The sequence below is a fragment of the Condylostylus longicornis genome, unplaced genomic scaffold (assembly GCF_029603195.1).
Source record: "Condylostylus longicornis isolate FDR11 unplaced genomic scaffold, ASM2960319v2 ptg000010l, whole genome shotgun sequence".
In the NCBI taxonomy this organism is placed as follows: Eukaryota; Metazoa; Arthropoda; class Insecta; order Diptera; family Dolichopodidae; genus Condylostylus; species Condylostylus longicornis.
In genome coordinates this window covers 8,801,103-8,828,755 of record NW_026577979.1, presented here as the reverse complement: position 1 = coordinate 8,828,755, position 27,653 = coordinate 8,801,103, and the positions used below count along the sequence as shown (strand labels likewise).

Here is a 27,653-nt window from a genome sequence, read left to right as displayed (position 1 = left end):
TTTTATGTTTTTCCTCTCCGAATTTAAGATTAATAACGGAGCTGGAATTTTTTTTTGAATATCAATATCATTTTTAATATCATTTTAATATTTAATTTTTTTTTCTTCTCAAAGGGGAGACTGGGGCCCTCGTAGCCCTTCTGACTTCGACCCATAGGATCTCTTGTGATTTGTGATCCACTTACATGAGCACTATTAGTAGGTCTCCGACAAATCGCAGTGTTATATCCATTCGGAATTGTGTAACCTCCGAAGGGGTGACAAAGCCCTGCCCGAAGCAGTTGAATCTTAATGGGGTCACAGCCTCACACTAGCATAGCAAATGTTACGTCGTCTCGCCCCCCTTCAAAAACAAACAACACAACTCAATTTCCACGTTGCCCATCCTTTTCAGATGAACGATAGTGAAACAGTTCATTGAGGACCCTAACCACTAGCCTCAAATCTGGACGATTCAACGAGATCAGCTCTCTAATATTTAATTTAGGAAAAATTTAATTTGAATATACCTAAATTTAATAAACTAAATTATTTTTTTTATTTATTAATATTATTAACTATATTTTGACAAATGAAAGCAGAACTCGCTAAATTTTTAAATTGATGTAATTATAAAATATCTAATTTATACTACATAATGCGGTTTTGTCATTCAATTGAAAATTTCGAATTTGGTGAAATAATTTTGGCCCCTCATGTTATACATCATTGTTGTATTAAATAAAAAACTGTATACTCATTCCAACACAACTGTTGAAAAAATTTATTGAAATATCTACTTGTTCCAAATATATTAGTTTCAGCTGGTATTCTAACAAAAGTAGAGCATTTCAGAGGTCCTTAAATTTAAAGGTACATATAAGCATAAAACTACATAAATAGCTCCTTTTTCTTAAAAACTTTTGTTAAATAAAAAATATTTGGTTCTATAAAGGAATAGTAATTGAGTTTTTCAAAAAAATTGTTTGTGCTAAAATCTGGGAATTAATTTTAAGCTTATAAGCGAGAAAATTTTATTAATTAAATTATAAATTTTTATTTAAAATATGTAAAAGAACCGATTATTAAATTGTATTTCTAATTTCATATATATCTTATTAAAAATTAACTACCATGCCCTCATACTCTTGAACTAACACATTCTTTATAGAATTTTATATGATTTTATAGTTAAAAAAACAATCAAAAACATCTATATGATACGTACTATAATTAATATTAGATTTTTTTTTATCACACTTAAATCAGTTCCGGACAACATGCTATAAAGCTGCTAAAATTTAAAATACACATGTACCTTACATAATATAAAATAAACAAAATCGGATAAGCGATAAAATTCACATAAAAAAAAATAAAAGCACTGCTACGAATGTTTTCCCTATATTTTTTTCTTTCCTATATTTTTAGTCTCTTTTTAAATTGACCACACCTGGTGACAATTAAATGAAAAATAAAAACTTTATTAAAGCTATGAAATGGCAATTAAACTACAAAATATTTTATTTTATTACAAGCATTAGTTTTCATTATTGTGTTAAGACTTCAAAAAAGTATAAAAAAAATAGAAAAATTTCCAACCTGTTGATTTACAATGGAGGAATTTAAATGTCAAATATATTGTTGTAATTTAAAATCTGACAATATAATATTATTATTGTTATTATTGAGAATTCATTTTAAATTTTATATTAAATTTTATGTTTTATATTATTTTCATTTTTGAAGAAATTTTACGCATTTTATTGTTTGGGGAGCAAAATATTTAAAGCGTTTAAAATGATTTAAAAAGCGATTATGTTAAAAATAATACAAAATGTATGATATGCGATCATACTTAAGGTAAATGGAGGCTTGTTAAATATTTTGTATAATTTTCTTGTATGATGTTTAGGATTGCCAGATTTTTAGCAACAAAGCAGTTTTCTTTTATAAGACTATTCAAATTTACTTTAAAAAATAAAAAATATTGTATTTGGGTACTGTAAAAGCTAAAAAAATAATTATCAATACTCTCATAAGGCCATCTACGTAAGGCTATAAATTAAATACTCGTAATCTAGTAAATCACTGATATGAAAATGCCGATTAGTGAAATCGTTTGTGATTCTTTTTTACTGTTTCTAGAAGTTAAAAACGACAGTCTATCACTGTGATTGAATAATTATCGTATTTTCAGTCTCTATAAATATAATGTGGGAATTGGAACGAAATGTTGGGAAGGGAATGATGTTTCACAATATTATTTTTTGTTAAGGGTTTCGTTTTAGTCCAAATATGTGAAAATGAGCAAAACAAACCGTGATTATTAAAGATTCCGAAAATCAACTTAGTTTTTCTGGGTAAATGTGAAAAACATATGAAAATCTGGCAACCTTAATATTAATTTAAAAAATTTTGATTATTTGATTTCTTACATCACATTTTGTATTTTGTATTTTTAATGTGTTATATTATATTTTGTTGACATTTTAATAGCTAATTTTTGTTAAATTCCTTTTCATTAAATGTCTTAATAATAAGTAGGATTTTTATTTCCGATTGAAAATGAGGGAAATAATAAAAAATTTTATTTGTTTTCTCTTTTTTTTTTTTAATAAAAATTGATTTACAATACAATAGCAAGATATATTTTTTAAATTATATTAGATTTTGGGAAAAAGTAATCAATTACTTGTTCACCAGATGGGTTCACTGTCATATGATATTTATTGTGTACTAGGTCAAACAATACTATAGCTGTAGGCTCCTAATTTTACATAGATAATGTGTTCTATTGCAATATGTATTAGATAACTCTAAAATATTAAAATTAAATCTAAAATCTTAAAATTATCTTAAAATTTTAAATTAAATCTAAAATCTTAAAATTATTAAATTAAATTAAATCTTAAAATTATGAAATAAATAAAATTCCTGCCTAAAAATTTATTTGTATAATTAACAGGAATAAACATTTCTAGCTGAATATAGTTGGACGGTACTTGGAACATAAGTAAATATAATATTATTGGGCAAGCTTTTTTACAACAAGCACAAAATTTTTAAAAACAATTTGCTGACAATTGAATGAAATACCAAAAAATATAAAGTTAAATAAACGTTAACTAACGGTTAATATTAACGGGAATGCAACTGTATCATATAAATTATAACAATTTATAACTGAAATTTGAAAAGCTTTGTAAAGCTTTTAGTTTATTGAATATAAAATATACACAAATAATTGAAATCTTCGCGAAAAGTTAAGTGAGAAAAATATTTCTCATATCAAAAAAGCTTTTAATATGAACAACGGTTGTTTAACGAATATTAACTGTAATTTTAACAATTATAAGGATATTTTGTTGAAAAACATTTTAATACAGTTATATGAAAGCTTTTATTTTTTATAAAACTTATTTAACGGTTATATTAACGGTCATTTTTAGCAGTTACGAAAAAATTTAAAGCTAAAAGCTTTATGCAAGTTTTATTGCACTTTTGAATTTTACAAAAAAAAGTTATAACTTACCCTTTTGTTGACTTGTAGGAATAAATTCTTCATGTTTTTGGTCCCCATTATCTTCATATTTTAATTGATAATCTGAACGTTTTCTTAATGACATTAATAATGATTGTGCTCTTGGTGGTATTTCTGGTGGTGCTGGTTCTGGCGGTGGTTCAAATATATTTTTATCTATTGAATCTCCATAACTACTATCACAATTATTTATTTCAGTTTCTTTAGCAGCAGCAACTGCGGCAGCAATTTGTAATTCTTTTTGTATTTGTTGTAATTTTTGACGTTCTCTTTCACTACGTGTTTGATTACTATTTGATGATGTTGCACTACTTGATGATGTCATACCACTAATACGATTAAGACGATTATTTTTTGATCGACTTGATCTAACAGTACCACCACCACCAATTGTACCACAGCCACCACCAATATTAATATTACCGCTACCACCAATACCACCACTTGTACTACTAGGATTTAAATTTAATGATGATAAATTTGATGTTAAATATGATGATGATGTTATTGCATTATTAATTGGACTTAATTCAGCATTTTGTGCTGATATTTGTTGTTGTAATTTATCAAGTAATGCTGAACTACCTGAATATGATAAACGATCTAATGCATCTAAATGATTTGAATTTGATGCATGTAAATCATATTTTACGCTAAATGGATTTCTAGGATTTGTTGATAATTTGGCAGAATTAATTGGTGAACCATTAATTATATTTTGATTATATGAGGATTGCTGTTGTTGTTGTTGTTGCTGTTGTTGAGGATAATCCGTTAATAAGGATTCAGTTACTTCTTCGTTATCACAGTCGATAGAACGATAAGACCTATCTATATCTGAAAATATTAATAAAAAATTGAATACTGTCAATAAAGTATTAAACGAGTTAATCATAGATTTTTAATTTAATGTAATTTTCTTGAAATTAGTTTCTGATTACTAGTAAGAATTCATGTTTTGGGCGGAGTTTTCCGTCCAAATTGTTCAATTAATGTAATGATTAAATTTTTTCAATTTTGAGAATATATTTGACCATAAAAATTCAATTTCCTTTCTATATGATGATTAATTTTCACCACATATCATTATTTAACAGAAATGTCAATATTTGACATAAAAAATTGCAAAGTAAGGATTACATACATATAACCCCAATATCAGTCCTTGCAAATATATCACTTTTTAGGTTCTAAGAAAAATGCTAATTGCAATTTTTAGGAAAAGTTTCGTAAATAATTAACTCTTAAACTATGGATTTTACTTTTTAACTTTGTTTATAATTCTGGAATTAATTCGACCTATCATCAGCCAAATTTTAATATATAATTTGGAACAAACCAAAGGTAATTTTCATTTAAAACAAAATTAAGAACAATGTAAAGTCTGACTTCGAAGCGCAGATTTAGTAAGTTTTCTTATAGCTTTATAAAATTCATCAGAAGAGAAAAATTATTTAGAATAATGCCTCAGCTCAGCCATTAATTCATTCAAAATCATAGCGGTTATACTTGCATGAAAAAATATTCAATTACGAATAATGCTTCAAATAATTTATTCTAAAAATTCGTTATTGTATATAATATAGAAATGAGTACTTACTTGCTAATTGTTGACTTTGTATCAGAAGTGATGCCAGTAGTTGTGTATCAAATGCTCCGGGTGGAGCATTATTTTGATATTCTTCTTCACTGCTACTATATCCATGACGGCTATGCCATTCAGCAGATCTCTGCCTACGCATTTGATCTCCATTGAAATAATATTCACCACGTTTTCTACCAATTGTACCAGAATGACTGGACATTTTTTTTTTTTCGTTATTAAAATATTATTTATGATTTATTTTTGTCGTTCTCTTTTCACCCCTTTGTGTTTCTTTTTTTAGTTTTGTTCTTTTTATTTTTTTACCGTATTCTGCTTTTTTACATATACAATTTTCTCCTATAGTTTCCTTTCTATATTACTAGATTTTATATTTTCTTATTCTTGTTGTTGTTGTTGCTCCTGTTATTTTTCGCATTTATCACGCATAATAAATTTTTTAACGATTTTACTAACGGGTGAAGAATAATGTATGTACATATACATATGTGTTTATTATAATTTGTTGTTTTTATATACATATATATGCCTGTATATATGCTTATATCTAATTATAATTTGTCTAAATAAAATGATTTACCACTTCCGGTTATTTAATTTCACATTTCCTTACACATTTTGTTTTATTTTCTTTGTTGTTGTTTTAATTTTCATATTTCCATTTTACAGATTTCATTCATGTTGTTTTCTGAAAAGAGAGAGAGAGAGAGAGAGTTAGAAAGGTTAAATGAATGAAATGAAAAAAGTCAGGCTAATTATTTACGACTTATGTACGTGTACAAAAGTAATCAGTAAAAGAAAAAGAAAATAAGAATAAAAAAAAAATAAAAAAATAAAAAACTATAAAAAATAAGTGAGTACGAGAGTACAGCAAAAAAAAAAGGGTTTTGAATATTAGTAAAAATTCATGTTTATGTGTGTGTTTTTATTGTATTTAATTTATGGCCCTAAATATTTTTTTTCTTCCGTTTTTGGGTCCGTTTCTATAACTGTTACTTTTGTTCTTTTTGCATACCTTTATAGTAATTATATATACATAGATACATATGTATAAGAAAATATTATATTCTAAAATTTATCCTTGCATAACCAGAACAAATTATAACGAGACTAATAGTAAAAATTATGGAAAGGATTTTAAAATAAATTCTTATTTTGAGATTTGTTTTTACTAAAAGTTATGAACATTGTTATATTTTAATGTCTGAATATATATGTGGTAGTTATATATAAGTAGGCTTGCATATATACATACATGTATAACAGAAATCGTAAAAATAATAATAGGGGCCACTCTAAAAGCTAATTTGTTTGATTGTTATGTTTTCATCCTGAAAATATTTTTGTACCCTTAATTTTTTTTTATATATGATTTTATGTTTTGTTTTATTTTCTATATTTTTTTTTATTTACTTTTCCTGGTATGCAATATGTATTGTGAATAAAAGGAGTGATACAGTATGGTGTAACTGTTGCCATATTGCAAAATTTACTAACTTCAAAAACTTCCAGTCTGTTTAAATTTAAATGTGATTTACAAAAAGTTGAATATCTCAAGTGGACACTAAGTAATCATAAAATATACTTTTAACAGCGACTTACTGCTATTGTTATGAAAGTAGTGAAACCACTCAAAAGGGAGCAAACTACACGGATCGGATCAACGCATCATAGTCTATTCCGTACAAAACATACAAATTTCTTCTAATTGATCTTAGTACAAAATATAAATATTTAATAGTGCACACAAAATCTTGCACACGTATTGAAAATTAAGCCCACTTAAAATAGTTTGGTGTTTTTAACAACAAAAATATCCGATTGTATAGCGAGCTATTACTGCCTGTGCACATGGCATACCCATTCGTAATCCACTTATATACAATATTATTATATATTCATATAAAAACATATTCCTATACCTACATACATATACTAAAAATATAAATATTATTAAATTTTTTACGTGTTTTTATTACGTTAATTGTGATTTATTACGACTAAAACAGTCCATTCATAAAAATTAACTTTTAATAGGGTTAATTGGTCGACTTTTTATAACCTTTTTATTTTTATTTATTCATTTCCTTTTCATTTTAATTTCTTTTTTTTTTTACTTTCTAGGGGAAGATATACGTCATTGAATATGATTATAACATGTTATATTGTATGTAACTAGAATAATATTTTACGTCATGTTGTACCATACTCCTTTCCTTAAAGGGAAAAGAAATATAAGGGAATACGCACGTACATTCAGATGTATGAAAATGGCAAGATTATTTTATAGACTTTCTCTAAGTTTTTCCTCTCAATCTTTTATTTTATGATTGCTAACTAGGTTTTACTTTTTTAATTTTGATTGTTACATTTTTTGTTATTATTAAAAATTATGTTTAACACGTCTATAGTTGATTTGACAGCAGGGGGATATCGTTAAAATGGAAAAAATTTTTTTATTTAGTTAAAAAAAAGTTTTTTAATTAATTTACAATGGAATACGTGAATGCATCCTCAAGGAGTTACCTACGCATAGTAAACCTACAATGAGGCCTGTATCATTAAAGGCTTTTAAACATTAATATTGTAACTTAATTAGTACAAGAAAGTTCAAAATTTCACGGAGGGTGAGAAACAATTAAAAAAAAAAATAATAAATTTATTTTATTAAATTTGTATCAAGAGAAATAACATTTAAATAGAAAAATATTCTTGCACAATTTAGGATTTATGAAGTGAAAAGTTAAGATACAGGACTGTACAGATAGACAGACCGACATCTCTCTAAAAGTAGTATATCAAGGCTTCCCTAGCTTGACGAAACAAAGAAAGGTTATATGCTTTCCCTTCCTTCCTCCTTGAATGCCATTCGGTCGCTAATAATAAATTGTTCATTTTCCTATAGCTAGATAAATATAATTTATCAATGTCCTTTATAACATTATGTTTTATGCATATAATGTATATATAGCTACATGCATTATAACATTTATATTATAGTACACAATTTCCGCTCAATTCACTCTATAAACAACAAATAATTTGTTTGAACAAACTATACTTGTGAAAACGTTCACTGAAAAATTTATATAGATAAAAGCTTTCTTGAAAAGTTTTCGTTATGGTATAAAATTTATGATATATAGTGATAGTTCTCCATAAATTTAAAAGATGGCGCAATGTTAGTTAAAATGAAATATTTGTATTCGCATAAATCTCGTTTTCTCGGCCTTATGGCTAAGATCAAAGTGTAGTATCTGTTCTTATCGCATAAAGATAAAAATTGTGAAAATTTTTAGTATACTGGTCGAACACAAATTCTTTATAATATTTAAAAATTATGGAGAATGTTAACATCTCATAAAAAAAGATTTTTTGAAAATGCACTTGTATTTAGAAATGAAAATTTAATGAGATAAAGGAAATACATTTGGTTTATTAATTAAGATCACGTTTGATTTGATTTAGTGAATGTAAATGCTAGGAATTTTAACCGGTTTTTGAAAAAGTCAAATTAGTTCGAATGAGAAAGGGGTGACATCCGATGATGTTAGTGTACCATTTGGAAGATTACGTCAGCTTAAGCTAAAATCACTTAAGTACTATAGTATTTATAGTGTATCCATTATATTTTCTTTTTTAAAATGATTTATTAATATAATTATCCTAGGTTTTCTTGAGAGTGAAGTGTTATACATTGTATTATGAGTTTTATTAACAAAATATATTGAAATGAATATTATAATGCTGACTAGTTTGTGCCTAAATCTCTTGAATTGGCGCTGATTAAATTTTATCTCATTTTTTTTAAATATGTCCTTTCATTGATTAAAACTAATTGTTCATATTGGTTAATGGTTGTATGTTATTGCATTAATAATTATTATATTTCAATAATTATAAGGAGGTCCTTTTAAAAACATTAATCATATTGAATTGAAATACATACATATAATTTTTTTGAAATCATACTTATACGCATATTACATTAATTTACTCAAATGTGAAAGCATACACATACCTACTTAATTTTTAGATATTTATTACTATCCTTATACTATATAGATCATAAATTTTAACCTCTTTTTGAACGAACAATGATTAAACAAACAACATTTAAAAAATCAAGCATTCACAATAAATTAACGTTAATCTGTTTATTGTATTCGTTTTTTCATACCGAGTTCGTTTTAACCAAAAATATATCAAACATATTATTATTTTTTTTTCTTGATTCTTATCTTTTAATAGTTCTACACTTACAAATGACATAAAAAACAATAAAACATAAAAAGAATAGTTAAATTCGATTTGTTGTCAAAATAGCTATACAGGACCTATACCGAATAATTTTATTACAATAATTTTTCTAAACAAAATACAATCAAATCAACTCACATTATTACACAAATTTTATTAAATTGTAAAAGTCATAATAATCCGAAAATATAAATGTAATAATGTTTTTGTTATCCTTTTGATAAAATTTATGAGTTTAACTTTTATTTATGTATTTAATGTTTTTTTTTCCCGTTAATAATCTCACTGATATAATCTCTTTTTTAAAGAACCAAAAGCCAGCGAAAATATTGTAATAAAAAACAGAAAAAATAATCAAACAAAAAAAGCAATTCTCGAAAAAAGAAAAACGAAAAAAGAAATTTATAAACCGCGAGGTCGGTTCATAGGTCGTTACCTTGTTATTTTTCTTGTTTTTGTAATTTTTTTATGTCTACTATGATTTACTGATTATCATCAGGTAACATGAAATTTATAAAGCAACACATTAATTTTGTTACTCCACCTACCAATATTTTTCGTTTTTTTGGTTTTCTATAGTATTCGTATAGGTGCATTTACCCTATATAATATTATACAGCGTTGTTCATTTCCCTCATAAAGTTAACTAAGTATATAAAAATGAAAGTTAAAGAATAATATAAATGAACTTTTGAAACAAACTTAAAAATCCGTAACAAATTTTAAGACTGAGAATTTCAGAAAAGAAAAAAACAGAAAGTTGTCATCAGTTATCTATTTTAATAAAAAACATAAGAATAAGAAAAAAAAAACGAAAACATTTACAAAATAAAGTAAGCGGAGAAATAAATAACTGTAAAGAAAAAAAAAAAGGAAAAATTGCTTTATATTGTAAAATCCAACTGTGTATTGTTTACAATCATTTTGATGTTTATAATGCATAAAAGTAATAACAGTAAATAAAAATAAGAAAAAGAAAAGAGAAAAGTCAATAAATATTGTTTAAAAAAAAAAGTTTTACACGGGCATTTTAATCATGACAAGCTATAGGATATGAGAAAATAATTTCAATTGGTTCAGTTTTGACTAAATTTGTAAAATTTTTTGTGTAACAATCTCAGGTGTATCGAATAATTCTGAAGCACTCAAGTATACAAAAAAAAATTTTCTCGGAAAATTAGGAACAAAAAACTGCCATTGCATTTGTTCTCAAAATTATATGTAATTTTTGGATCAATTGGTGTAACGCATTTCCCAATTGACCAAGTCTGAAAATTTTTTATAATAATCCAAGGCGTAAGAAAAAATCGGAAATTTCTTTACCAAGTTTATATTTTTTTTTGGAAATTACATCCATTAAAGAAAAATTAGAAGATTTTTCCTTGAAATTCAATTTGAAAATTCACATGGTATCGAAATTTCTCATTCCTATTTGTTAATTAAGCAGGGCTGAATTAAGAACACAAACGCAACTACAAAATAATCTATTTGGACTGATTGAATAAGGAATTCGTGATGGCATAATTCGTGATCTCCTATATATCTCAATTTCGGCTGATTTTATTCTTATGAAATTTTATTAAGTTTGGAGATATTTTTAGCTTCATCAGCTTGTTCTGTATCATGAACCAATTTTATGTTTTTGTCAATTTTTAAGAAAATTTTTTTGTTCCTTATTCCACTTGAGAGTTAAGCATCAGGTTTTTTACAGGTCAGTGTGTGAACTAGACCGTGAACAGCCTGCCATTGTTACTTTTAAGAAAATAATCAACAGATTTTCTTGAAATTTTTGTAATATAATGTAAACATGATAATGCGACAAGCCATCTAAATTTTCCAGAAAAATCAGGTTCCAGTAATATCAATAAAATTTTTTTAACAAAATATTTACAGAGTAATTACAGAGAGAATATTTTTACAAAATATTAACAGAGTAATTGTGGAAATATCTTATTTCGGACCAGATCTTTACTAAGGGCCGATTTACTCTTTTCGTCATGCGTCTAAGGAACTAATTAACGTAAATTCTTGTAATTTATTATTTGAGTTCTTTTTGTGAGCAAAGCTAACTGAAAATCATCAACGGAATCGAATTATAGAAAATTAAAGTTTCCTAAGAACCAAATTTTATATTTTTGGATGTAGTTATATCAATTAAAATGTTCCCAGTTTTAATTGATTAAATATCAAAAATTTAAAATAAGTGTTTAAAAGGCAATATTTCGCTCAACCAATACGAATATAAAGTTTAACTTTTAAGAATAAACATGTGCCGGTTCTGTTCTTCCTGAATCAGATTTTTGCTTTTGTTGTATTGTATGTAGTTTTTGAAAATGCATTACAAATTTAAGGATCAATATCTATTTTAATAAAAGTTGAAATTTCGTATTACATTTCGTGACAATTTTCTTATTGTTCGTGACAATTTTCTTACTTAAGCTTCCCACTACTCTCACATTAGTACGTACTTTATATTTTTTAACAATTTAGTTGTTATTTCAAACAAAATGTCAAAGACATTATACAGTTTTCAAAAAAATAAAATTTTTATTTGAAATTTTTTGACATTGAAAGAGACACTGCAAAATTAATAAAATGAAATAAAGTTTTCAAAGGAGAACAAAAAAAAAAGAAAAAGTATGAAGAGAGAAAAAAAAATTTAATAAGAAATCAATATCCTTTAACGATCCTTCAGCCTTAATAGAGTCATATGATTATATCCTTGTGAAAGTTTTTCTTTATATTTTGTGTTTCATTATTATATTTTTTTTGTTTTTTAATGTCCTTGATATAAAGTATCTCTACATGTGACGCAAAATATGTTTTTTTACTTTTGTTTTTTTATTAAAGAATTTTTTTGTTTTGTTCTTTTCCCAATTTCGTTTTTTTTTTGTTTTATTTGAAAAGTTATTGAAAAATATTAGGACGCTGTATGTTTTGAATTTTTTATTACACAAAAGAAAATAAAAATAAAATAATAAATAAGAGAAAAAAAAATGAAAATTCATTGCCAATTTCGTTTTTTTTTTTTAAGTATTTTATATACCTTATACCTACATTCCATTTAATGTGTCTCGAGTTATTTTAAAATGACAAAAGCTGATAGATTGCTTTATACATAAAGTATTTAGATATTTTCAATATATAATGCGTATAGTAGAGACGGACAAATCTATCAAGGACACAATTGGAATAATTTTTGTTTTTTATTTTGGAATAATCTGCTGTTTTTATAGATTTAATTTTGAATTGTTCGAATTTGTTGAAATAAAAAGGGAGTTGGATTTGTTGGAATTACTTGAAATTTATTTAAATAAAATTTTAACATTATAAAAAAAAATAATGATAGCTTATCTAGTTCATGTTTTAACTAATTTCTTTCCTGTTAAAAATTGTTATTGGAACACAAAAACTGCAGTCGATCATATCCATTTATAGTTTTCCTAAATAGCATGCACATTATTGCTTTATTGATTTAAATAAGTAGAGTCTTATGACTTCATATTAAAGAAGATTGATCTCTTGAAGTAATTTCCTTAATATGTATTGCATACATTTCGGAGGAGCAATAAGTTGCATTTATTTAGGAGGAGCGCTAAGAATTAATGCGGCTATAGAGTGTTATTGAGTGTACGTGTGTATTTATTGATAAGACAAGTTTTTATTAAATTCTCCCATAGAGATCGAATAGATGTGCAAACGAAGAAGACAGACGGACAGTTACAGTGAAAACTAATTTTTTTCAAAAAATTTTTGGAAATTCATATACTAATGTGATAGCAGTATTTAATGCGAATTCTGATAACAACAATAATAAAATAATTTAAAATATATATTTAAAGCACAATATTTTCGAATTTCCCAGAAAATTTAAAAAAGTAAATAACACTTAATAATTTCTTAAATTTGTTTTAAAAAAAATATTAATAGTGTACGGTAAGATACACAAAATTTCATGGATACGCATTTTACTACACGTTTTAATATTTTCATGTTAAACCTGTTGAATTACAAATATTTTTTAACTTTTTTTTTCCAAATATTACCAAGAAAAATTTAAACTTTTTTAAAGTTGATTATTTTGGTTCATATAACGATATAAGCGTACTTTATAAGTAATTTATTTTCCAGACAACGTTAAAATTCTACTTAACTTTTTTATATACAGAAAAAAAAGTACTCAGTTTCGCTTACAAATTTCCAATCGCACTTTATTACACAGCAAAGTGATTTTAAAATTTATTGGAGTAAAAGTGAAAATTTTTCGCATTCAATTATATTGTGTGTATTTAAGCGCAATGCATAAAATATTTTTTCACTTAAAAAACTGTTAAAAAAATATTCTTTACCTTGATGAATAATATTTTAGGTCGTTCACTTGTATAAGAATTTAAAATTTAAAAGCTATAACTCAATCCATAATGTCTGAGATAAAATGAGAAATTAAATGAAATTTAAATAATACCAAGATTTTCTCAAGTTTCCATGAATTTGATAATATAGTAAAATAATATATATTTTGTTTTAATACGTGAATAGCATTGTAGTTTCTTAATAATCAAAAATAATTGAGATTTTAATGCTTCATTTAATCAAAATAAAGTTAGAATACATAATATGAGTATTTTTAATACTATAGGAATATAAATTTCACATTTTAAACTTAAAATTCATGAAAAATTGAAGTTGAAAATTTCTGCGAATTTTGTTCTATAAGATCTCGTAGCATAATTTTATAATGGTATATTTCGAAATAGTTTTATAATATAATTCGTAAGGCTTCGTCCAGTTAAATTTGGTTGTATGTACTTAAAATTTCTAAAGATGAATGAATTCAAAACATTTTCCATTTTAGTTCTAGAAGAAGAGAATAATAATTATTATGCATTATCAACTAGCAATACTAACTTCTAAATCATAATAGCCAATTTTTCAAATTTTAACAGGTCTAATTTAAAACTATTTAAGTCCGCGGAAATTTAATTTAGAAATGTCCGTCTGTCCGTACAACCAAAACTCAAAAAGGAATAATGCACTCGACATTAAACTTCCACAACTTGCTTTTTTTCTGTCAAGGAAAACTTAGGAGTCGTGTGTTCTACTATAGATCAGAAATAACCGTAAAGTTTCTACAAAATGATTTGACAGAATAGAGTAATTGCTATAAAACAATGAAAGCTGCAATTCTAAATATTTCAAAAACAAAATAAGGTGCAGAGTGAAGGGTACAGAGTAAGTTTTCAAGATTCAGAATATAATTCAGTCGATTTATGCTAATTGAAACATTTTTACTTGTTTTCTTGTTACATAATGTGTATAACTTTTAAAAATTTCAAGTTTTATGCCTATTCAAGTAGTAATCAATCTAAAAAAAAAAATAAGTCAGTAGATTTATATTAAATTACAATTACATTTAGAAATTTGTCCTGAAAATCATCATCTTTATATTAATCCATTGATCACTTGGTTCAGACTTGCATAATATTATTTCCTTATAATTTAAAATTTTTATATGGACCGAATTATAAAGGCCATACCAAACCATTAACAATAATTCTTGCAATGAATTAAATTAAAGAATATATTTTGAGGAAGCGTTGTATAAAAATTTTTATAATATTATGAAAGGATATTGTAAATTTATTTTATTATTTATATGCATGTCTCAATATGATTTTGAAATTATTTTTATAATATATTGTGTACTTTTAATTAAATTAGAAATATTCATTGAATATTCACTAAGTGACAATGTCCTAAAAAATTTTGCATGTCCCAAAAAATAGCCTGAAAATTTATTAATTTTTATTTTCCTAATTTTATTTTCATATATTGAAAATAATAATAAGAATATAAGTTAATTAAAAATTTAATTGACTGCATGTGGTAAATTTAATAAATAAATACAATAATAACAAAGTAAATTTACATTTTCTTTGTAAAACAATTGCATATTCCAAGATTTTTTTTTTTGTAGATAAAAAGGATTTGTAAGGATGCGATTGGAATATTTATGTATTTAATTTAAGACAACACAAATAAAAAGTAGAAAATATTGAATTTACATATTTCATTAATATTATTATTATTGTGCTATACATACTCGTATATAATCAAAATATATATACGTAAATTCAATTAATTTTAGATTTTAATTAAATTTTCTTATTACTTTTGTATATTTTATAAATTATTAATTATTATCAATCAAATTGATTATTTATTCATAATCTCATTCGTTACTATCCTTTTAAAAAATAAATAATATTATTGTATTACAAAGATAGTTATATAGTTAACTATCTGAGAATAGTAATATTAATATATAGCGATATTATAGAGCGTGTGTTGAATTATTAGGATTAAGTAAATATTATGTAAATTTCTATAAGACCAGAAAATTATTAAGTATAACAATAATAATATAAGATTGTGATAATGAAAATTTATTTTAGTAATGAAAAGGGTATTCAAATATTTATTTATTTTTGTTGCAATTTAAATCTAATTATTTTGTTATTATTAAAAAATGAAATTGCAACGGGAATCTAAATTATTAAAATCTAATATTTACAAAATAAATTCTTTAGGAAATTATTAAAAATTTTGTGTCCATTCTACTTTATTGAAGGTTCTATTTATGATAATAAATGTCTTGAGGCTGATAATTCGATAATACAATCAGCTCTACGTATCCGTGAGAGTTCCTATAATTACGAGTACTATATATTTTTATACCTGTACGAACGTATGTTCGAGGGGTATACTAAATTTGCCTTACCGTTTGCGATCGCTAAGAAATAATGCTCTGAGATATAGACTGAAGTGTATGTTTTTTATCAGCGTCGAATTCTGAGTTGATTTAGTTTTGTCTACCCGTGCATCCGTCCGTCCCAGCGATAATTAAAAAACTAATTAAACTGAGTTCACCAAATTTTCACAAATGATTTATTATAGTAAGTGGAAGAATCCTATTTAAATTGGACATAATCGGGGTACTGATTCGGGTAGCTGCCAAACAATTTTAAAATTTATTTGGCTATATCTCAGAAACTGTAAAAGCTATAGTATTGAAATTTCACACAAACGAATATATTAGTAGAGCCGATGTGTTTGATAAAATTTGTTAAAATTGTTTGGCTCTTTCTGGTAGCTGCCATACAACTTCAATAGTAGTTTGGCACACATAGTATTTTGAAAAACACAGTACTGAAATTTTGCATAAATTAACATTACCGCATCTTATAGTCATAGTCTGTCCCATAGTTAGTTATGGCTTATTTATTCGCACATAGGGTAACAAATTCGTACGGGTATCACAGACAAGGTCAACTCTATTTTTTCTCATTTTAAATTATAATGCTCAATCCCAAAAGTGCACGTAAAAAATTCTAAAAATTTTTTTAATTTTCGAAATTTTTAACACGCCGCTGAAACCTGATTTTTTTTTCTAAAATATTTATTTGACAAAAAAACAAAAAAAATCAGATGCATGAAATGCTGAAAATATTTTTCTGGTTCTTAGAGCAAAAGCTGTAGTTTTCAATTGAATGAAGAATCCTTAATTGAATTAGTCTTTGCCATATTAACTTTATAATATAAATTAAATTTTATTCAGAATTATGGACTTGCGGTACTGGCGAATTTATTACTTTGAAAATGTTACAATCTTTCTTAAAAGTATTCTGTACTCAGAGAATAGCTTAAAAGTCTTATTTTTTAAATGACATACACATCAACAAATCGGCTAACATATAACAGCTTGAATTACTTAACTAACAGGCTTTCATTTTCATAAATTTTAATTTTTCAGAATAAATTTTAAGAATTTAAAATATTTTAATCGTTAGCTACAAATTGTTTTTTTTTTTTTACCAGGAATCACAGGAATAAAGTTAATTATTAAATAAATTGTTTAAATATTAATATTATGTCTTGTTAATGGCTTCACACTTTATTAAACACATTTCATTTTAAATAATACAAACACTTAAAATATTATTTGATTGTCATTCCCTATATTGAAATAATTCTAAATCCTATTAACACTTTTCCATTGAAAATCATCATAATTGGCTTTTAAAAGACTGACAATATTATTATTGAATAAACTTCAGAGAAAATAAAAATATTTTATTATCAATATAAAAAAAAAAATTATTGACAATAACCAGCAAACAACTGCAAAATATATAGGTACATAGGTATGTATGTGATAAAAGGACATATCAATTATTATTGTCTCGACATTATAGAAAATATTATTTTTTTAGTTTTTTTTAGGTTCCCGATATAACAGCATACAATCAGACAAAGGAAATAATACCAAAAATATAGCCATTTCATTGCTAAAGTATTACTGAAAAGGACTTTATAAAGAGGAATTTTTGTATTTTGATTTTTAAATAGGATAATGTAATTGTATACTCGTATGTAATATTTTTTTTTCTCTTGTCAATATTGTACTACTATATCCTAAATTGTACGATTATGTGAAAAAATTTTGAGTATGTATGTATGTATGTATGTAAGTATATGTGCATGCAATTTCTTTTATTACAAATTCTTGTAGAAAAAACCAAAGAATATAAAAATTAAGATGTCTTTTTATTCCTTTGTTTTCAGATTTCTGCAGGCCATCCAGTTTTAATTAGTGTACTGACATCAGAATAATATATTATTAAAAGTATATACCGGTGCGATAATATTGGGAATCTGGCTTCAAATAAATTTCGAATTTGTATAACTGAGTTAAATTTCAAATTCATTTTAAAGAATTGTTGATTTTCCATTCATGTATCATCAAGAAATATATGACGCTAAATTTTCGTTTCGGAAAAATTCTAAATTCTAGTTTTGTTGCAGAACTTTGAATTATGGCAGAGAAATTAGAAGAATTTTATTATAGAGATTTTGTTTATCAAGAGAATTTCGAGTACCATTGCACACTGTTTATAATTACAATCGCAAATAATGAAGTGGCAATAATTACCAACTTCTGAAAATGAGAATTTTTTACACAATACAAAAGCAGCTATAATAAAACCAAATAAATTTGAATGGGAAAAATTAACGAGCACTATTTCGAAAGGTTGAAACATGAGTTGATGTAGCCCATTTTGACTATGTGGTCCATATTATTATTGACTATGTATAATAATTGGCTATCCTGGTCACCTTACAGCATTAACAGCCTTGTTGTGCAAACTTTATTGAATATTAGCCATAAAGGAATTAAAGTTGTAATAATACTCTTGTATAATTTTATGCTTATCATAAGAAGTTTATTCACATTTGATGTGTGTATATTTACAGATACCCTAATAATGAAGTATCCATAATATTATGTAGGAACATACTCAATATTTATATATCATAGTATAGTTATATAGTGTAAGGCTGTATGTTTAATACTTTGGTTTTGAGTTGCTCTTTTATTATGCTCTTTTTTTTTTCTTGATTGTCTTACTCATACGCTATCATACTTGTATACCTTTAATGATAACATTTTCCTGTTATGTTATTTATTTTCGTGTTTTTTTTTATGTTTTATTTTTGTTCACATGCGAGCATTACACACTACCGACTTAGCCTGCTGTATGATTTTACTTGATCCGTTTATTGTTAAACAGTTTTTTTTGTTCCTTTTTACGATAAACAAAGATAACAAACTTATCATTTTTTATCAATAAGTACTTAAAAAACAAAAATAACATAAAAAAAATATAAAATTCAAAAACATATGAAATAGCAATAAAAGGAAAAAGAAGAAGAAGAAAACAATAAAAGAATAATAACAATGAAAGCTCCAAAGAAAAATTGACATAAACAGTAAAGTCCTTGTGGAATGACTAATGAGCAACATAAAAAAATTAAGAAAGAAGGTATTATGGAGGTATTAAGTGGCTTGGTTAGAAAATTGCAGTTCAAACGCTGTCGGTTCTTTATTTAGTCACTCTTAGAATTTAAAGTTAAGCTATATATTTGTGGCGAGTTTAAGTATAAGTGAGTTAGGTATTTGTGGCGATTTTAACACTATAATAAAAAAATAATATCAAAGATCCTTAAAAATACAGTTTTATGTAAGTCTTTTATAGCCACAAGGTGCCTCTTTCTCTGGTTAATGATCTTACTAAAAGAAATTTGAAATACAAGTTTCGTCAACACAAGTTAGAAGTATTTGTTCTTTAAAGGATTCTTGGCTCGAGAAAAGAAACCGGTCTATACTTAAATAAACAACTATATGGTAAGAATGGGCTTTTTTCTATATGATTTGTGGCAATAAAAGAATTTTTAAAGATAAAAATTTTGTAAGATTTTTTAAAAATTAATTTTTAATCGAATTTTTGCCATTTGAACAATACTGTATAAAATAGTTTCTGCATCAGGATTCCACGAAAGTATTCAAACCTCCCAGTTCCAAAATTTTGTAATTTAAAATTTATATAATTAAATGTTAAATCCAAATTTTTAACACATTTCCAATAAACCCATAAATTTTGTTGAATTTTATTAATATCTGTTCAATAACTTAATCAAAGACTGTAAGTTTTTAATACAAAAGACAAAAATAAAAAGAAGAAAGAGAAAAAGAAGAAAACCCAAAATGCAATCTCATAATCTTCCACAAAAACATTATGAGAATAATAATAATAAAAAGGACATCTTAGGATAATATACACAATACAAAACAATGTGAGAAAGAAACAAAGAATGTTAAGAGCAGAAGAAAAAATACAACAAGAAAAATAAGATGAGGAAAAAAAATATATTCTAACGGGAAAATTTTGATAAAAAAGAAAATTATTTTATCTCTTTTTTTTTTCTTCCTTTCTTATATAATGCTACACACACATAAACACGAACAGTAGAATTAATACCCAGAGTTTGGGGTGAATTTAAAACCCATAGTTGTTTAAGGATATGTAGAAATCGAAAACAAGAAAAAAAAATCAAAGAAAAAATCAGAAGAACAACAACAACAATACAAAAACTTATCTTTTTTGAATGAAAACCAAAAAAATAAAAACACAAAAATGGTTCTTTTTACGTCTTTTTTTATATTTCCTCTCTTGTTTTTTGTGTTCATTTCTTTAAGCCTTAAACATTTTTAAATATTGTTCTTTAAAGCACTCTTATATAATTATATGGTGATATAAGAGTGTGTATACCTTTGTGTATATTCATTGATGCTGTCTTTACCTTTTAAAAAACATGTCATTCTCAAAAAAAAAAAAAAACAAGAAAAAAAACCTGAAACTGAAGTCTTTGTTAACAAAAAAACAAAAACATAAGCGAGGATCTTTTCTTTCTTTTGGCAGTTTCCTTATTTAATTTTTGCTTTTACGTTGCGTTTTTCAATGTTTTTTATTTTCTGTTTCTTTCTTTGCTTCTTCTTGAGAAGTGAAAGCGTATAAAAACACTATCAAATATAATCACATTTTATTCATGTCAAAATCACTTTAATGTTTGAACCGTTCTCTATTCATAAATGTCAAAATGGTGTATGTACTCCTGTATGAATGATTTTTTAAGACATTTTGTCGAGAGGTTAATGTTCGCGAATATTATTATTATTGGTGATTTTTTTTTCATACAACTACATTATTATTTGTATTTTGTTTATTTAAAGACATGAATTTTATTTTTTATTAAATATTCTGGATTTAGAGTTATTTGTTAACAGTTTTAGTGTTAATTAAATTATTTTCTTGCTAAAATATTGAATATTATATAATAAATCTGATCAATTATTAAAGAAAATTAATATATTTGGTATTGAAAGGTTGGTACGTCTGTCAGTTAAGGAATTTAATGCATTATAATAGACTAGAAAACGAAAAGTGAAAAGACATACTGGGCCTGTAGGTGAATCGTAACAAATAACAACCACAAGAATTTCTTAGCCATGCGGACAAATGTCGGGATTACCAATCTATTCACTGAAAAAAATTGTCACTATTTTGGTAGCCAAAAACATATCTAAAATAAATACATATTGAATACGTATTTAATCTATAGTGCTTTATACATAATTGATTTGTGACATATAACATGTAGCTACATTTCTTGCCTACAGGTATTTAAGGAAGTTAATTAGGTTCAATATAATCGGGCTTTCTGTATTTATTTTTTCCTCAACTCGGTAGCTGATCTGGCTTTAGGCACGCGAAAAGTGTAGGCTGGTTAAGTTGCATGAATTTGTTTTAGTCCAGGTATATCAATTTTTTTCTAATTGATATCGACAATTATATTTAAAAATGTAATGTATAATATATATTCACGAATAAAAATTAAGTATTATGTATATAGGTGCTTCGAATTACACTAACAACATATTCCAATTTAAGTTCAAAAGTGAAATTGCAGTTAACAGAATTGACGCACCCATATCCAAAAAATTCTTAAGGTTACACGTACATAAGAGGTGTTTTGAATGATTGTAAATCATTGATGAATAAATATATAATTTAAAATTTATATCAAATGTTATTTTCAAGGATATGGCAAGGTACGACAAGGATATAATTTATATTTTATCCATTCTGTATTATTATTATTATGTTTAAATTAAAATTTTCACGGAATTCAATTAATTATAATTAATTATGATTTGTTCATTAGCTATAAAATTGCTAGGATATTTTAGGAAAATAATGATGTAAATCACATAGAATTTATGCACATGATTTGATAAGTCCTTGAATTGAAATTTCCTACAATTAATTTGAAATCAATTCGCATATTATATTTTATTTTTAGTTCTTAAATAAGTACGGTGACAAACAATGTTACATTATATTAAACTGATTTTTTAATTTCTAAGGAAACAGAAAAGTGACAAAAGAGAGATTAATTTTTAAAATAGGTTCTGCAGAAACGAAATTACATATGTTAACAAGATTTTAGCATATTTTAGCTATTGCACTTTATTATTTCTTCTGGAAAATTTGAAAATATTTATTTTATTGAAAATATTTATTCACCTATGATAACTTCAATAATACGTTTTTAGATAATTCTAAGAAAATTATAAAAGTCAGTAAATGTTAATAGCCCGGGTGATAATAATTTACGATATTATGAACATAAGATCATTAATTTTATTGGAAAATTAGTATCTCAACAGCTTAAATTGGCGAATTTTATTATACAAATAGAATATAAATTAAAAATATTTTCTATTGAAAAATTTGATAATATGTTTTGTATTTTTAAAAGATTTTATTATTTAAATTGAATAATAAATTGAACTTTGAATTATTGTTTAAAACAACATATCAAATAGATCTGTCGTAATTATTATTCCGAGAAAACGACATTCTCAATTTTGAGCCGATAACTCAAAACTCAGCGAACATAGACTAGTACATAGTTCTCTTACTAGAGGACGAGAACAACTTCGTGTGAAAAAATCTGCAACTGAAGCAGAAAGTCTTAAATGTGAAATGTGAAATTTCTTCAAAGAAGTCTTACAACATTTGCAATTACTAGTTTCAACATATTTGCGGAAAGAGTAGAAAGCCTTAAAAACTGTAAATTCTTCAGGAGGCAACTCTAAATATATAAATAATATGTATATATAACAAAAAACATCCCATTGAAAGCTTGGTAAAAATTTATAAATGAAATTGCACCGTTAACAGATTTTAAACATTCACTGACATGCTGCATTTGGATAGTCACCGTTGCCTTGTGTGGTACATGTTATTTGTTTATTTTTCCAGTATCCAGTGCTTGAATCAGATAAACAAATTGTGTGAATCAATACTTTACTTTTTTTAAGGCTTAATTTTAAATAATGTGTTGATGGTAACCAAATAGTCAAAAAAATAAAATTAGAGTATGTTAGTAAAATTTATCTTACTTATTGTTATTAACTTGTAAGTAACAATGCAACAAGTTATACTTCTTTTTTTATAAATAACGTAATTTCCCCACTGGTTCATTCTAAAAACAAATTTTCTATCATGTGATTCCTAGAATATTAGAAATTATGTATATTCCACACAAATATTTAAAAAGAGCCCATGTTAATCTGATCTAAACATATTTTGTCTACCACCCTTTCTAACCCTTCAGTTTAACACCACAAAAACCATTTTCTTCTATTACAAGTTATGTGAGCTACATTAAAACTATTTTATTATTTTTACTTAAAAAATTATTTAATAAAATTAACCGTATTTTTATTGACAATATAAAATTAAAATGACTAAAACTCTTAAAATATTTAATTTGTAAAAACAATAAAAATACTAGAAATTCTATATAAATTTTTTAATTACATTGAACTTTATTTTCAAATTTGTTTTCCTTTTTACTCCATTTTTTGTTTTTTTTTCAAATTAAAATTTAATTTTTATTTTATTTTTCTTGCAGCAATAGCATTTTTTTTATTTAATGTATAAATGTGTAAGTAATAATGTGAATTTAAATTTGTAGAAAAATAATAATAAAAAAAAAAGAGAAAATTATGTCCTTTTTTAACAATAATTTATAGTCCTTTCGAATATTAAACAAAAAAATTCAAAAATATTGCTGATTTATTACTATACAAAGCGCAACAAATTTTCAAATTTTTCTATACCTATCTATATAGCTACCTATGTACTATAATATCTATTTAAAATATCTGCAATGGTAAGACCTATTTTTTACTATCCTATTCCATTAAAATGACCAAACATAAAAAAATATTTACACCTACTATACAATTGACGATACATACATTAAAAAAATAATATGTAGGGGTGCAAGAGCTAAGATCTCAAAAAATATAATACAAGTATAAGTATATAGCTATAATGTGTTCGAAAAATACAAATATAAATAAAAATTTCCTATAATATTAAATTCATAAAAATGAATGTTAATAAAATTTTCATCCTGATAAAACATAATATAATCCCAATTAAAAATTATACACATATACATGTATACACATATTTTTGTTGGGTATTACAATAATTTTGTATGTAATTCTATGAAGAAACAACAACAATAATAATAAAAATATTTTCAAAATTTATAACCTTATAAAAACAACAACAACTCACTTCCTTCTTTCTTTAATATTTTAAAGGAGAGAAAAGAGAACAAATTTATATTTTGTTTGCTGCTTTATTACTCTTATCCAAACTCTGCACTTCATTAAAAATTTAAAATGACATTATATCGTGTTTACATGAGGGTGTATGTGTGTGTATGAATGCTTTATAAATTATCAAAAAAAAAAAATAAGAGAAATTTTTAATAACTGACCTTTTTTCGTTTTTTTTTTTTGTTTTCTTCTTTTTAAGCTTTAAATTCTCAATAAAACTTAAACCTTATATAAAAAAAAAAGTGAACTCCTAAAATTTGTATTATAGCCAGTGTATATAAAATGGTTAACAAAGTAAATGCCTTAATAATTTACTTGAAAAATAAAAATAAATGAGAAAAAACAACATAATAAAGAATTTGTTATCCACCTCGAATAAATGAGTACATAGGTATTATATATGTATGTACCTTATATATATTATATAGGTACATGTACATAAAAATGTATGTATAAGAATATTTTAAAGAACATTGTGCTTATAATGTTCAAGTTAAAGAAAGGTTATTAAAAAAAATAAACACCATTCGTAACAAAAGTTTTTTCTTCTTCGTTTTTTTATTCCTGTCCGTCATAAGACCACAAAGGAAAGCAAAGAATAAGAAATATAACATTTGCAGCCGTATTTGTAACGTTTATGTTTATGTATAACCTATTCTTCTTATTAATATTATTCAATGCTTAAGATTTTCAATGTAAAAGATGATTAGATAGGTACTTATGTATGTACTTTCGGAGTCTAATTTTGAGAGTTGAAATACATATAATATTATATTGATGGTGTAACAAGATTGAATTAAGTTGAATATTATATTGAATAAAGTTTATAATTTGTAATAATTAGTTAAACATTTTCCAAAAAATTAAAAAATCAGCAAATAAAATTTTTCATTTTATGAAATCCTACATTTTGCATAAGGAATTTAAAATTCTAAATTATAGTGGAGTATATACATTTCATGTGACGTATGTGTATGGATTTATAAAATTCAGCACAAAAATGGCGTAGATAGCAAACTTATTTTAGACAAAACCTCAAATAACTCTTAAACCTTCGCAGCCGTGCGTGCTAAAATTGGTACCAAAGCTAATAACATTGTTTATGAACCTAGACAATGTTTTGAATTGAGGTTTTTCGCCTCAGTTTTGAAATATCTCGATGCAAACTTGAATTACGATTTGCCAAAAATCAATTTTTTGGCTGTACGGCATTATAATTCTTGGGCGACTAATATATCTGTGCTGCAATATGATGGTTTTTAAATTCTTTTACAAATTGGCTTACAATAAATTGTAGTGAACAAAATATGATAATAAAGAATGGTAATTTTTTTAATGAAAGAAAAACTAAAATACTCGAAGAATCAAAAGTTCCCCGGAAGATCACTGTTTTAAACTACGCCTATTTGTATAACAAACAAAATATTCGAACTACTTATATAATCTACTTCAATTTCGAACAATCCAATTTGGTATTTTCAGCTTTTTTTTTTTTTTGGGGACACTGTTCCAAATTAAAAAACTCAAATTTACTGTATTTTGAAACAATTTTTTAAAAATAAAGTAATTTTCAACACAGCATTGAAGTAATATTGAAACGATGGCGTTGAAACAGGTGCTGTTCATTTTCACAACAGAAAAAACCCGTGATTGTATGATTTTTTTGTAACTGAAAAAACTCTTGAATAGCTGTTTAATTAGCATATTTTACTTAAATTTTTAGCAAAAATTAGTAATCGATTAAAAGAACCTTTATAATAGCATTGAACTTTTCGATTTCCTTATGGTAAATACTTGATTATGTTTGTGAATTTTCCTGCCATATGAAAATACGAAATATACCACGTTACAACTTTTACAATCGTTTGTATTTCTTACATATTCTACCATTTTCAATGTTTATTAGCGCCGATTCTTATGTAGAAAGAAATTGTTTATATACCTACTCGTATTTTGATTCAATATAATATTACCTTTTAAAAAACATGTCATTCTCAAAAAAAAAAAAAAACAAGAAAAAAAACCTGAAACTGAAGTCTTTGTTAACAAAAAAACAAAAACATAAGCGAGGATCTTTTCTTTCTTTTGGCAGTTTCCTTATTTAATTTTTGCTTTTACGTTGCGTTTTTCAATGTTTTTTATTTTCTGTTTCTTTCTTTGCTTCTTCTTGAGAAGTGAAAGCGTATAAAAACACTATCAAATATAATCACATTTTATTCATGTCAAAATCACTTTAATGTTTGAACCGTTCTCTATTCATAAATGTCAAAATGGTGTATGTACTCCTGTATGAATGATTTTTTAAGACATTTTGTCGAGAGGTTAATGTTCGCGAATATTATTATTATTGGTGATTTTTTTTTCATACAACTACATTATTATTTGTATTTTGTTTATTTAAAGACATGAATTTTATTTTTTATTAAATATTCTGGATTTAGAGTTATTTGTTAACAGTTTTAGTGTTAATTAAATTATTTTCTTGCTAAAATATTGAATATTATATAATAAATCTGATCAATTATTAAAGAAAATTAATATATTTGGTATTGAAAGGTTGGTACGTCTGTCAGTTAAGGAATTTAATGCATTATAATAGACTAGAAAACGAAAAGTGAAAAGACATACTGGGCCTGTAGGTGAATCGTAACAAATAACAACCACAAGAATTTCTTAGCCATGCGGACAAATGTCGGGATTACCAATCTATTCACTGAAAAAAATTGTCACTATTTTGGTAGCCAAAAACATATCTAAAATAAATACATATTGAATACGTATTTAATCTATAGTGCTTTATACATAATTGATTTGTGACATATAACATGTAGCTACATTTCTTGCCTACAGGTATTTAAGGAAGTTAATTAGGTTCAATATAATCGGGCTTTCTGTATTTATTTTTTCCTCAACTCGGTAGCTGATCTGGCTTTAGGCACGCGAAAAGTGTAGGCTGGTTAAGTTGCATGAATTTGTTTTAGTCCAGGTATATCAATTTTTTTCTAATTGATATCGACAATTATATTTAAAAATGTAATGTATAATATATATTCACGAATAAAAATTAAGTATTATGTATATAGGTGCTTCGAATTACACTAACAACATATTCCAATTTAAGTTCAAAAGTGAAATTGCAGTTAACAGAATTGACGCACCCATAT

The 27,653-nt window shown here is 25.1% G+C and overlaps 1 protein-coding gene and 1 pseudogene across 1 annotated transcript in view; one reads left to right on the top strand and one right to left on the bottom strand.

Moving 5' to 3' along the window:
• LOC129619038 (ABC transporter H family member 2-like) overlaps window positions 1-27,653 on the bottom strand; it is a 98,482-nt gene that overhangs the window by 28,945 nt on the left and 41,884 nt on the right. The window contains exons 2-3 of the mRNA XM_055534112.1: window positions 5,124-5,814; window positions 3,515-4,360 (exon numbers count right to left, since the gene is read on the bottom strand). Of these exons, the coding sequence (XP_055390087.1) occupies window positions 3,515-4,360; window positions 5,124-5,328 (1,051 nt within the window). The 5' untranslated portion in view covers window positions 5,329-5,814. The remainder of the gene's footprint in view (window positions 1-3,514; window positions 4,361-5,123; window positions 5,815-27,653) is intronic.
• Window positions 8,343-8,450, top strand: LOC129619181 (U2 spliceosomal RNA; annotated as a pseudogene).